The sequence below is a fragment of the Lepidochelys olivacea genome, assembly GCF_965140295.1.
Source record: "Lepidochelys olivacea isolate rLepOli2 genome assembly, chromosome: 14".
NCBI lineage: Eukaryota > Metazoa > Chordata > Testudines > Cheloniidae > Lepidochelys > Lepidochelys olivacea.
In genome coordinates this window covers 38,255,164-38,268,708 of record NC_140424.1, presented here as the reverse complement: position 1 = coordinate 38,268,708, position 13,545 = coordinate 38,255,164, and the positions used below count along the sequence as shown (strand labels likewise).

The following is a 13,545-nucleotide window of genomic DNA, read 5'->3' as shown; positions in this document are numbered from 1 at the left end:
GAGGTCACCTGATCTCTTTGTTCTCTAACACCTTCAGTTGGCACCTTTGCAGAGGAGGGTCCCAGGCCATCAGTTGCCAGGAGACAGGGTGTCGGCCATTTTCTGTGCAGACCCCTGCACACACCTGCCCTCTAGGGCTCTGGAACAATCATACACCTTTTCCCCACCACCTAGATACTTAAGAACTTCATAGGGGAAACTGAGGCACCCACACAGTATTCAGAGAAAACATTAAGAACATTCCCACTTTGTCACAGGAACATTTTAACTTTGTGACCCAAGGTGCCTGGGGCAGCCCACGGTGAAAATGCCACAGTCAGGGCAGGTTGCAAAAGGAGAGCAGATTCTTCCATAACTGGTGGTTAACACTGAAATTAGACTCACCAACCAGTCACAAACTGTGCTCCTGATCCCCCATACTGGTTAGCAAGAAGCTGAAAAAAAAGAAATCACACAGCCCCCTTTGTTGCATTCCAGTTCTCTATCTCCCAATCAGCACCTAGGTCCACTACAGTGTGAAGTTATTTGAAACTCTGCTCACATATACAAAACGTTCTTCTGATCCCCACCAGCCACATTAACAAGTCAGTATTAATTTGGATCTTCCCCATAAGACCACACTGCCAGCCAATCCTTTAGTGTCTAAAACTAAAGGTTTATTATAAAAGAAAAGGCAAGCACAAGGAGAGACTTGTTAAATGGTAAAGCAATCACCAATCAGATACACACATAAGACTTCAAAGTCCATATAGCAGGTTCTTAGCAGTATTGAGTTTGCTGGCTTGAGAATCCCTGTGGAACATGTCCAAAGCTTGGATGGGTCATTCAGTCCTTTGTTCAATGCTTCAGTTTGTAGAGAAGTTGCTCCAGAGGTAGGAAGCAGGATTATTAAAGACAAAATTGAGATGATGCAGCTGTTTTTTATATTCTTTTTGTCATGTGTCTTGTACTTCCTTTGTCCCAAACACAAGCTTCACAGCACATGGCATGAAAAAGCCTTAGGTCTTGTCTACACTTGCACGTTAGAGTGCATTAAATCAGCCCTAGGCACCCTAACTTCTCAGGGGTCCACACTGGCAAGGCACGTAGAGCGCCCGGACTCCGTGGCTGGAGCGCTCCTGATAATCCACCGCCACGAGAAGCATAGAGCTTGCTGCACCCGGGCTGGAGCGCCGTGGTACCAGTGGGGATGTCCTGCTCTATTAATGCGCTCTGATCGGCCTCCAGGATGCGTCCCACAATGCCTCTTCTAGACACTCTGGTCATCAGCTTGAATTCTACTGCCCTGCCCTCAGGTGACCAACCGTCAGACCCACCCTTTAAATTCTCTGGGAATTTTGAACGTCCCCTTCCTGTTTGCTCAGCGACACGTGGAGTGCTCTCAGCACATCTTTCCAGGTGACCATGTCTCCACGCGCCAGGCGATCACCAGCATGGAGTAACGCCGAGGTGCTGAATCTCATCAGCGTTTGGGGAGAGGAGGCTGTCCAGTCTCAGCTGTGCTCCAGCCGTAGGAATTACGATACCTTCAGGCAGATATCAAGGGTCATGGCCCCTTTCCATCATGGTAGTCGATGCTAGCCATGGTACTGAGGACTACTCCACCAACTTAATGTGCTTAGTGGGGACACACACAATCGACTGTATAAAATCTCTTCTGAAAAATCGACTTCTATAAAATCAACCTAATTTTGTAGTGTAGACATACCCTCACTCTCTGACTCTCGGAATGCCTATCCAGCTCTTGCCCTCATAGTTTTTGCTGACAGATACTGGTCATTTTCCTTGTTCAAAGAAGAAGCAAATCTGATGTGAAAGGAAAATCAGTAAGGACTATTTTGGCAAATTATCATTTGTCTTTTGAAGTCCCCAAGAAATCTGAACTACATCCTGTCAAACTAATTTAATATCAAAATACATGACAGAGCAGCCTTCACCAAAAAGAGAAAAACCCCATAGTCCAGGGTGGGATAAAAAAACACCTTCCCGTTCATGAAATGAAATCCTAAAAAATCCTAAAACTGAAAATCTTGGGAACAAATGCTCAGCAGGCTAAAGCTGCTTTACTCCGCACCGCAGTGTTATTTGGCTGGGTTATTGACAAAAATTTTAGCATCATCCTCATAAAAGAAAGAGGGGAAAAAAGACAACCAAAAACTTCCTATATACAAATGATCTGGATTTGGCTGGAAAAACTCCAGATGCCACTTTACCAATAGATGGAGGCTGAGATTGAAGCTCAAACTGTGCTTTGGGGTTCACTTGAATTCCCCCTTCAGGAATTTGACATTTTCTTCTCCAGCCCTCAGAGGCATGCTTGAGGATCAAAGAAATCAAAGCCTGATTCCTAAGCATGGTGGGAAAAGAACACTGTGGTAAATGACACACACGAAGGTGGAGGGGTAGAAAGGGAAAAGGATAAACTCTCCACGGCTTGGGCAGAGGCTGCTCTGTGAGAGAAGACATGTGAGGTCAATGGGGGCAGGAGGGAATCCCCCAGACTCAGCCCGTCCCCATCATATAACACAGAAATTAAAACACCACATTATTTTACTAGCCATGCTCCAGCTTTTTTTAGAATCTATTGAATTCTGATGTATAAGGGAGAAACAGCAAAAAAAGAAAACTTAAATACTTTTCAGCATAACCTGGAGCAGTGTGAGGATGTCTGGGAATGAGACAATCTCACTCCAAAGGGGGTACTTTTAGTGACTCAAACAATCACTTTGCTAATAGGGGATTGGAATAAACTGCTCAGGGTCAATCTACACTAGAAAAAGGGGTGGAGGAACAAAGGAGACACACTAGCTAATCCCAAACACTTTTCCTGCCCTAGACAGACACTCGGAGGCTGATATCATCACTCCCCATTTATTCCCTCTCTGGAAGGCACAGATTTGTCTCAGGTCACCCCACAAGCTGCTGGCAGAGCTGGGAACAGAGCTTAGGTCTCCTGAGTCCCAGGACAGTGCTCTATCCACTAGGCAATGCTGCTTCCCTCTCAGAGGCTGATGCTGCTGTAGCAGAGGTGGGAAACCCAGGTTTCCAACAAAAGGCCCTGTGGGAATCAGTCTCTGCTAACCCAGGGGCTGGTGGAAGATGGGGGGGTGGGGACAGGTTTCTAGAGTGAATATGGGGCCTTGCCCAAGTGTCCTTTCCCGCATCTCCATGGCAGGGGGATCCTGGCTGGGAGGGGAAGGGAGAGGGGGGAACTTCAGCCGCAGAGGAGCGGCTGGAGGAGTTTCTCTCTCTCTTTTCCCCCACCTGTGGCCCATTAGCTCAGCAGTCAGGGCTGCAGCAGGGAGGAGGGGCTGATTGGGGCTTCTCCTCCTCTGCATCAGCCAAGCATCAGCTGGTCAGTGACCTTCTGGCTCTGCCTGGTCTAAGCAAACTGAAGCTTTTCCCACAGTCAATACATTTGTAGGGTTTCTCTTCATTGTGACTTGTCTGCTGGACTGTGGTTTCCTTCGGCTCCTGACATCCTCCTCCATGTTCAGTGGATTTATTCATTTTCTTCCCAGGATGGTTTCCCAGCTGCATCTCTGATCCGTCTCGATCTTCCCAGGCATTTCCCTGCTCCAAGCACTGGGAAAAATTCTCTTCAGCTCTTCTCAAAAACCTCTCCTGCGGTTCCACTTTCCCAGGACCTTCCTGCTGCTGAGTCTCCTCCTTGTTCTCACTCACTGTCCTCTCACCTGCTGGGAGAGAGAGAACCCAGACAGGAGTCACTGCCTGTGCCGGGGAGAAGGGACCGAAAGGGGAATAGCAAAGAGGGAAAACACAACACAGTGACTGCTGGGGAGATGGAGACGTTGGATTCTGCCTCCACATCCCAACCAAACACTCCCAGGGAAGGAAAGTCAGGGAGGAAATTCCCGACAGCTAACAGGATGGGTAGGAAGCCGTGACTGATATTTGCCTTGGTGCTACAACACCTGCTGACTGCAGCCCTGACCTGGGTGAGATGGGGCAGAACTGGGGGCTCTCGCTCACGGCACGTTTTGGGAGTCCCAGCTTTTTCCTTCACTCGCCAGAGGGTTCTGTCTCAGTTTCCCTGACTCCTCACCTGTGCGGGTGCCTCTCGGGCTCCCACTTTCCCCAGAGGCCTGGAGATCTGGGACCCACGGCTCTTCCCCTCGTTCCAGCCAAGCGATCAGGTCAGGTTTGGGAATGGGTTATCCTGCATAGGGAGTAAAATCAGGCAAGCTCAGGGCACATGGAGTCTTGGTAAAATATCTGTCACAAGGAACATTCCCTGAGTTTAACCTGACCCTACATGGGACTGTGGTAACTCAGACCCCTTGGGAGCAGAAGAGATCTGGGTGTCTGGGGGGATCTTTTTACCCTCTCACTAGGAGGTCTCAGGGTAGATGCGCTCTGGGGGACTTGCTGACACACACACAGCTCAGGTGTTAAACTCCTGCCTATTTCCAAGCCTGCAGAACCTAGAGCCCTCCCCACAGATGGAGCAAGGTGAATGGTGTGTGAAGAAGAAATAATACAGACAGGGCAATACCCTACTTCTGGCCCCTGGACAGCTGGAGAGATGGGGATGAGTTAGTCTGTCCATTTCTGACTCCCGTGTTCCCTTGAATGGGGTATGGCGATGCAAGTCTCTCTCACACTGGCATAGGCGCCGACTTCCCATCTTTTTCATGGGTGCTTGATCCCCCCTCTGTCCCCGGCCCTGCCCCCACTCCACCCATTCATGAGGCCCTGCCCCTTCCCCATCTCTTCCCACCCCTTCCTCACCCCCATTTCAACCCCTTTCCCAAAGTCCCCACCCCAACTCCTCCCCCTTCCTGCCCATATTCTAATTCCTTCCCCAAATCCCTGCCCCAGCCCTGCATCTTCCCCTGAGTGTGCCACATTCCTACTCCTCTCCCCCTCCCTGAACATGCAAATAGCTGTTTGGCAGCGGCCCAGTGGGAAACGCTGGGAGATAGGCGCAGGAGTGTGGACGCATGTGCTCAGGGGGAAGAAGAAAAGGTAGGGCAGGGGAGCACCCACGGAGTCGGCACTGATGCACACTGGAGCTGTGGACTATGCGACCCTCATCCTCCAATCTAACTGACCAGGGAAGAACCTGACCAGATTCAGACACGCAGACCCCACGGCTTCCATTAGTGAGGCCACAGGAATCCCTTACCCAGCGAGGTCACCATCACATAGTTCTCCTGCATGACGTCCCAATAGAGGGCTCTCTGAGCGGGGTCCAGCAGAGCCCCCTGCCCCCGGGTGAAATACACAGCCACCTCCTCGAAGGTCACCGGCATCTGAAACATCAGTTCCCGCATTCAGCACCTGCTGCCCCAGCCGCAAATCCACTAGTGACGGGGGAGGAGGCCCAGAGGAGCAGAATCCCACCCCCACTTAGAGCAGCCAGGAGGCTTCAGGGGATGGGAGAAGGTGAGAGCTCCTTGTCCCCCCAGCAGACGGAGCAGGGCAGGGTCTTCTCATTTCCCACACACCTGCCAACCACAGGCTGAGACGGGAAGCAGAGCTCTGAGGCAGGGACAGGAATCCCGACAGCTTCCCTTCGTACTTCACAGCAGCCTCTGGCCAGTGGGGTCAGGCTGCAGCACTGGGAGTCTGGTCACTTTTTCCAGCCCTGCCCGGGGGGGGGGGGGGGGAGGGGGATGGTTTCCCATTTCAGAAATGGGGGGAATGTTCCCCTTTCCCCACACCCGCCAATGGGCCTGTTCAGAAAATCAGGATCCAAGTTGAACGTGCCCCAGCAGGTTTGTCAAACTTGTCCCCTCCCTGCCTCCCCCTGAGTGTTTCCTGCCCCTCCCCCTCTACAGCAAATCCCCCCTGCAGCTCCCTGAAAATCCCCTACCTGAGCTGGCTCCATCACAGCCATTTCCCTTCCCTGTCCCCTGGAAGACGGGAGGATCTGGAGCGAAACGTGGACGTGATTCCTCAGCCTGTCAAGGTGAGAGGGGCAACGGGGGAGGTTTCAGAAGGGGCTTGAATCCATTTCACACCCCAGTTCCCCCCAGGCTCCCTCCCTGCAGACAGACACTCTGGGCTCTGCTACACTAGGAAAACCCTCAGTCACTTTATTACAACACATACCCGGCCCCTCCCACCAGCACTGAACCTCCGGAGACACTTAACGCCCCCCCACCCACCCCCAGGACAGAGTCTCTGAGACAAATGCTAGAGAAGAGCAGAATAAAATGAGCCACTTTGGGGGATTTCCCCTGATATCAGCCCTGAGGGCAGCGCGTCCCCCCAGCAGCACAGGGATTCGGCCGGGGCAGGATCTGGATTTTCCTCTGTCAGCTCCTCCCCTTGTTCCCAGGAGAGTCAGGCTGCCCAGGGGGATGCAGGGAATGGATCCAGGCGGGTCTGGGAACTTCCCTCCCCACTTCTTGCTCCTGCTGCCGCTTTCACTTTCATTCCCCTTCCTGTCTCCTTCCCTCTCCCCTCTGCCTGGTAGAACTGGGGACTGTCCCGTTCCCATGGGCATTCACTTTCCAGTGTGAGCCTGGCTGTGTCACTGAGGGCAGCAGCTCTGGGATCCGCAGGTATGGGGGGAGCCCCCTCCCCATCTGGTACAAACTCACCAGCAGGTCCCTGAAAGGGGCCCGTTGTGCAGAGTCACCTTCCTGCCCGGCCCCAGCCCTTTCCCCCAGGGTCTCTCCCAGTCACCTGCAGGCTCTGGCTCAGGGGCTGGTGCCAGCAGAGCCCGGGGCTACCCTAGGAGCTGGTTCCAACCACCGGAGAAAGTTGTCAGTCCGTCCCATCCCCCGTCTCGGACACAGAGGGGGGTTAATGAAGGTCTCTCCTTGGCACAGACCCCGCTGGGGAAGCAGCTGCTGCTCAGTCTGGGCCCCAGATCACACTGCAGGAGGCAGCATCAACCCAATATCATGGGTAAGGCTCCCTTAGAGTCATGGATATTTTTGGTAAAACTCAGGGACAGGTCACATGCTGTAAACAAAACTTCATGGCTCGTGACCTGTCCATGACTTGTACTGTACAGCTCACTAACTCTTGGGGGTGCTGCAGGTGCTCGTGGGCGGGAGTGGCCCGGGGGGCACCGCGGGTGCTGGGAATTAGTGGCGGGGGGGGCTCCGCGGGTGCTCAGGGAGATGGTCTAGGGGGCGCTGTGGGTGCTCGGGTGGGAGCAGCCCAGGATCCCCGCTGGTGCTGGAGGGCGGGGTTGACAGGGCTCGCAGGCTTCCTACCCGGCTTCTCAGAAGCGGCGACATCTCCCTCCCTAAGCTTCTAGCTTCCATGACCTCCATGACAAACTCGCAGCCTTAATCATGAGCAGAAGGAAATAGACACCAGCCTTCTCTGCCTTAGCAGTAACCAATCCCCCAACCCCCCTTCTGAGGGCAATTCAGCAGCTGCGGATTTCATTGGCCCACCTGGACTCACACCAGAACAGAACCAGGTTGAACCAATATGCTCAACTGACCTGGAACCAGACTCAAACCAGTATTCTACTCTTCTACAGTGAATTTGAATTGAACTTGGAAAAAAAATGGCTACCTGTTGAAATGAAGTTTCAGCAGTTTTTCAGCTCAATATTTGACAAAATAAAATAAAACCTACTCTGATCTCACTCATGATAAAACAAGACAACAAAACAACACCCAGGCATGTGATCGCTACCGGAACAGCCTGTCCCAGTAGGAGAAGAGAAGGGGGCAGCCCACAGGAGCAGGGAGGGAGGGGGGAGAGAAGTGGGGCTCCCTGCCCCAAAAGTTAACATTAACTCTTCAAGCCCAAGGGAAAAGGCTGCTCAATTCTTCTTCCCCTTAGACAGGCCTCCTCTCACCCATCCCCACCCATTGGGACAGCTCCTCCCTCCAACTGCCCCACCTGAGGCAGGCCCCAGGCCCCAAATTCAGTTCCCCACTGAAGCAAGCAACAAGGCTCACTCCCAACCCCCTCCCCCTTCTGCCACTGAACCCGAACCAAACCCCAATTCCACTCCTTGTGGCTTGCAGTGACTCTGGTTGGACACCGAATCCTGAGCAGAAATCAGACCAGCCCCTGTTCAGTGCTGTCAACCCAGGAGACAGACCCCTCAAATAAGAAGATTGTTTTTAAACACAAACATGAAATTGGGAGCGGGATGTGTGTGGCGATTCTGGGTGGACATTTGCCTGGTAAATTCTCAGCCCTCCTAGGTAAATCTTCTGCCCGCCCCCTATCTCTGGGTGATCAGCTTTTCTAAAGGCAAAAGTGGGACACATGCAGGAGCCCCGCCCCTCCTCTCCCTGAGGCCACGCCCCCTGCTCCACCTCTTTCCTCTGAGGCCCTGTCTCCTGGCCAGGCCAGAAGTCCAGCTGTAATAACACCTGCCCAGGGAGCCTGGGCTACTGCAGGGAGCCCCAGACCCTCCACCTGCCCTTGGCAGGGGGCTGGAGTGCCGATTAGGGTGACCAGGTGTCTGATTTTGGACTGGAACACCCACTTGAAAAGGGATCTTGGAGGCTCTAGTCAGCACCGCTAACCGGGCCGTAGACTGGTACTGCGCAGCAGGGCTGGCTGGCTGGCTCCCTGCTAGCCTCCGCGACATGCGGCTCAGGGGAAGCATCTTGTATGTCTGGCTCCTAGGCTTAGGGGCGGCCAGGGGGTTCTGCGTGCTGCCCTCACCTCCCGCCCGCAGACGCAGGCAAGGGACGAACTAGCCCCACTCACAAGCACTCAGCAGGCGGCTGTTGAGGGGTCACGGCACACACTTCTGCCTCCGCTGCCGGGCATCTTCTCCTCATGTGGCTGGACTCCAGTTGCGGCACGTGCCCTGCAGCGACCCCGCAGTCTGTCGTCCCATCGCCGGCACCAGGAGTTCGAGGTATAGATCTTTGTCTCTGAGTGCTGGGAATGGGGCTGCTGGAGGGAAGGGCAGGAGAATGAGACCCGGGCTGGCCTGGGCGGGGCGGGAGGGAAGAGACCTGAGCTGTAAGGGGCAGTTGGACGGCCAGCCGAGCCAGGTGACTTCTCAGGAGCAGGGGTTCCCTCCTCCCCCTGCTCCACTGCCATATGCAGCCACCATTGCTCCTGTCCCCCAGAGCCCCCAGCTGCTCGGACTGGGAGCATCCTCCTGTCTGCTCTGTGGGGTCGGGGGAGGCTGATGAGGTGTTCCCCTCCCATGTACCCCATTTCCACTAAGTTGAGTTGACGGGACGGGGGAATCTGTGTGTGCTGCTGCCATGGGTGGCGAGTTCTATGGGCCCGGCTCCGGCACTGTGTGAGGCCGGGTCTCTCCCTTGGCCCCACCTTCTGCCTCCGGGAGTCCCACCCGCACGTCCCCCAGGCCATTTAAAACAGCCCGGACGGCCACTCACCACCAGCAGTGCAGGGGAGCCGAGTGGCTTCCTGCCTGGTCCCTCCACATGGCTGTCGGCCCCTCCCTGCAGCCCCTGGGTGGGGTGGGTCGGGTCAAGCACCCCTGTGGCTAATGGGAAGCTGCAGGGGCAGTGCCTAGAGGTAGCAGCGCATGGAGACCCGCGGCCCGCCCTGCCTAGGAGCCCCAGGTAAGCGCTGCACCCCCCACCCCATCCCAGAGCCTGCACCCTGACTCCTTTCCCACACAACCCCTCCTGCCCCCAAAACTCCCTCCCAGAGCCTGCACCGCTCATCCCCTCCTACACTCCCACCTCCTGCCACAGTCTGCACAAAGCACCAAAACTCCATCCCAGAGCCTGCACCCCAGACTCCCTCCCCCACCCAACTCCCTCCCAGGGCTCAACCTCTTACCCGTCCTGCACCCCAATCCTCTGCCCCAGCCCAGAGCCTGCACCCAGACCTCCTCCCCCCACCCAAACTCCCTCCCAGAGTCTTAGGCAGGTGGGAAGGTGGGCAGGCTCTGGGCACCGTCAAAATTTCTACAAACCTGCCGCCCCCGGCTGCTGCCTTTCTGGGTCCAGCTGCTTGTGTCTGAACAAGCCTTCAGGTGCCTGACCGACCCTGGGTGCTTTCTTAAAGAGAGTGCGATGAGACGAGACCGGCATCAGGAGCTCCTGCTCTCCTGCCCTCTCCTTACACAGCCCAGGCAGGGAACGTGACCTGCATGCAGGGAGCCCCAACCTCACTCCCCCTGCTCACAGCCCCCGGGGGGGCGCGGGGCAAAGGAGCATCAGTGCAGTGGGGGAGCGAGCAGCAATGCCAGCTGCTCCATCCCTGCATCCAGGTCAGTTTCCCCATGTGGGTGCAGGAAGGGGATGCAGAGCTTAGGGGCACAGGAGGGGGGTAGGAGTTGGGGTGAAGGGGGCACAATGTAGAGGTTAGCGTGCAGGAGGGGGCAGGGGTTAGGGACAAAGGGGGCTCAGTGCAGGGGGTGGGGTGAAGCGAGGCCTCGGGAAGAGGTGGGGCGGGGCCTCAACGAAAATTGCGGGGGCAGGGGCGGGACAAAGGTGTTCAGTTCTCTGGACTTAGCAAGCTGGCAACCCCAGTGCCCCTAGCATCCCCCGGCCCATCTGCCGGCCCCCCAGGGCAGGCGGACAGTCTGGGACTCCCCACTGCAGACGGGGCAGCTCTTGTTATGGCCTGGATCTAGCTTCTGGCTGGCCAGGGGGCAGGGAAGAGGAGGAGCAGGGGGCGGGGGCTCTAGGCCATGGGGGGGGTCCCACCTCAATCCCACCCACGGGGAACAGGCTGGCGCTGCCCCGGAGCCTCGGGCAGGCGCAGAGCCCTGGCCCAGGGAATCCGGGACAAATGGTGTCCGGGAGTCCTTCAGCCCAGGACCGGGACTTGAACTCTGCACTTCAGGACTGTCCTGCCCAGTTCGGGAGGGACGGTCACCCTGCCCATCCCCCACTGCTGGTTTGACCATTTGTAGGGGAACAAATCCCCGCTGGGCAGGGCAGCCCCCTCACCCTCCCTTACCCCACGGGGCAGGGGAGCTGCTTTGCATCTCCCCACCCCTCCGCCGTCTCCCTGCCCCCAGGCCCTCCCTTCACCGGGCAGCTCTTTACACAGCCTCCCCTCCCCACACACCCCCCTTTCCCTCCCAGAGGCCCCCCCACACACACACACACGTCTTCCCTCCATTCCAGCCTCGCTCCCGTCAGCCCCATAATCCCCGCTCTGTCCCCCGATCACCCTGCATCGCCCCAGCCCCCCTTCAGTGCAGCCACCGCCCCTGCCCCCGCCGCATCCTGCTCCCGCATCGCCCTCCTGCCCCCCCGTTATCCGCACCCCCCGCCATTTTCAGCCCCTTCTCGGCTCCCCCCCTCTGAACCCAGGTGTCACTGTCCCAGCCCCGGCCCGGCTGTCCCGCCCCGCACACGCCGGGGGCTGCGGCAGCTTTCCCGGGCCCGGGGCAGGGAATCGCAGCCGGCTCCGCGGGGAGCAGCCCGGGGGGGGCGGGTCTCTCTTACCTTCCCTCCGAGCGGGGCCGGGCCGGGAAGGGGGCTCTGCCCTGGGAGAGGCTCCCGGGGAGCAGCGGGCAGGGCCCGGCTGGAGGTTCCCCTCTCCCGGCTGCAGCCCGGGCTCCCGGCACCAGCTCAGGGCTTTTGGACGCACAATCACCGCAGCGGCTGCGATTCACTTCTTGCTACCTGGACTGACCCCAGCGATCCTCCCACCTAGGTGCTCCTGGGTCCTAGCGATAAACCCACCGCGCTGCAGCCCCCCTGCCCCAGACCCTGCCCCCTGGGGCCCCACCTCCCTTGGGCACGGGCAGCTTCTCTCAGCCCTATGTAGGTGTCCTGCCGAGAAGCCGCAGGGTCACTGGGGGCACAGAAAAGAGACCTGCAGATCCCGGGGAGGGGGAAGAAGGGGAGTTTCTAGAGAGATGGGGTTGTTCCAGAGAATCCGGGGTGATGGGGAGTCAGGGATGCACAGGTAACAGACTGGCACAGTGAGCAGTTGGTCAGAGCTGGTCTCTTGTCTCCACACCAGGCTCACTGGCTACCAGCCCTGGGCTGGAGCTACCAGCTCTGCTCCCCTCGCTCGGGTCATGGAGCTGTCTGTGTTTTGTCTCTGGGTTCTTCCTGGGGATCCCCTCTACCCCTCTCCCAGCTAGCTCCCCCATGTGGGCATAGACTCCAGCTCCCCGTCAGACACCTAGATGTCAACAGTAAAGCTCCTGTTGCTCTGGGTCAGGGACTAGTGCTTTGCCCATTCAGGATTGTCCCCTATTTCCCCCTCATCGTTTTCAATTGTCACCAAAATCATCCGCCTTCTCCTGATGGCCGCCCAGACAATCCCCTGAAATGCTGGAATTGACCAGATGCAGCCATCGAAACAGACCAGTGCCACGGAGTTAAGTGCAGGGCCTCACTTTGCAAGGCCAAAAACAGATCAAGATATTAGATAGCACTCTTAGGTTATAGAGTAGCAGCCATGTTAGTCTGTATTCTCAAAAAGAAAAGGAGGACTTGTGACACCTTAGAGACTAACCAATTTATTTGAGCATAAGCTTTCGTGAGCTACAGCTCACTTCATCACTCTTAGGTTATGGCTACTGATGCAGCTGCACCACTGTAAGCTCTCTAGTGTAGAGGTTCGCACTACAATTTTTTGGTAGCCTCAGAGCACTTTGAGTAACAGTTAATGTGATAGATGCCAAAATGTGCCAGCAATGCCCCTCTGCCATGTACATTGGCCAGATCGGACAGTCTCTACGCAAAGGAATAAATGGACACAAATCTGACATCAGGAATCATAACATTCAAAAACCAGTAGGAGAACACTTCAGTCTCTCTGGTCACTCAATAACAGACCTAAAAGTGGCAATTCTTCAACAAAAAAAACTCCAAAATCAGACTCCAACGTGAAGCTGCAGAACTGGAATGAATTTGCAAACTGGATACCATCAGGTTAGGCCTGAATAGAGACGGGGAGTGGTTGGGTCATTACAAAACCTAAACTTAACTTCACCAATACTAACTTCTCCTGACTGTTGCTCACACCTTCTTGTCAACTGTCTGTAACGGCCCACTTTCTTACCACTTCAAAAGTTATTTTTCCTCTCTTGGTATCCTGCTGTTAACTGATTTATGTCATTAGCCTGACCTCACACTTGTAAAGCAACCCCCCATCCTTTCATGTATTTATACCTGCTCCTGTATTTTCACTCCATGCATCCGATTAAGTGGGTTCTAGCCCACGAAAGCTTATGCCGAAATAAATTTTAGTCTCTAAGGTGCCACAAGGACCCCTCGTTGTTTTTGCTGATACAGACTAACACGGCTGTTACTCTGAAACCTGTCACAAATAAGGTGCTTTGCATGTTCTTGTCTTTTGTTAATTGCTGTTTCTTTTGCTTTTTTAGTTGCTTTTTATTTAAAAGATTTGCTAGCTAGTAAGTCTGCTTCTGTGAAAAGTGAGGTTCGTACTTTTTGTTAATATCACGTTTCATAGCAGCAGACTTGCTAGCGAGTTGGGAGGCAGCGAAAAGTGATTAACAAACATACAAATACCACTTTGCACAGCAGACTTACACAGACCCAGCAAACCGGGGACAAATTAAGCCCTGGATGGGAAGTGGGTAGGGCAGCAGCAGGGGCCAGCGGCGATGGGGGTAGTGGTGAAACCAGGGTCCAAAGCCCTGCAGCAGAGGGCGAGAGCCTGCTG

General features: G+C 55.5%; 1 protein-coding gene across 1 annotated transcript; it reads right to left on the bottom strand.

The window, feature by feature from the left end:
* Positions 1-678: 678 nt before the first annotated feature.
* Positions 679-9,361, bottom strand: LOC311530979 (zinc finger protein 197-like; the record flags this gene model as incomplete). Its single annotated transcript, XM_084648051.1, has 6 exons — positions 679-3,698; positions 4,067-4,180; positions 5,150-5,276; positions 5,840-5,927; positions 8,665-8,856; positions 9,312-9,361. 5 exons carry the CDS (start codon positions 9,359-9,361, stop codon positions 4,176-4,178), a joined length of 462 nt encoding a protein of 153 aa, XP_084504177.1. The 3' UTR covers positions 679-3,698; positions 4,067-4,175.
* Positions 9,362-13,545: the final 4,184 nt, after the last annotated feature.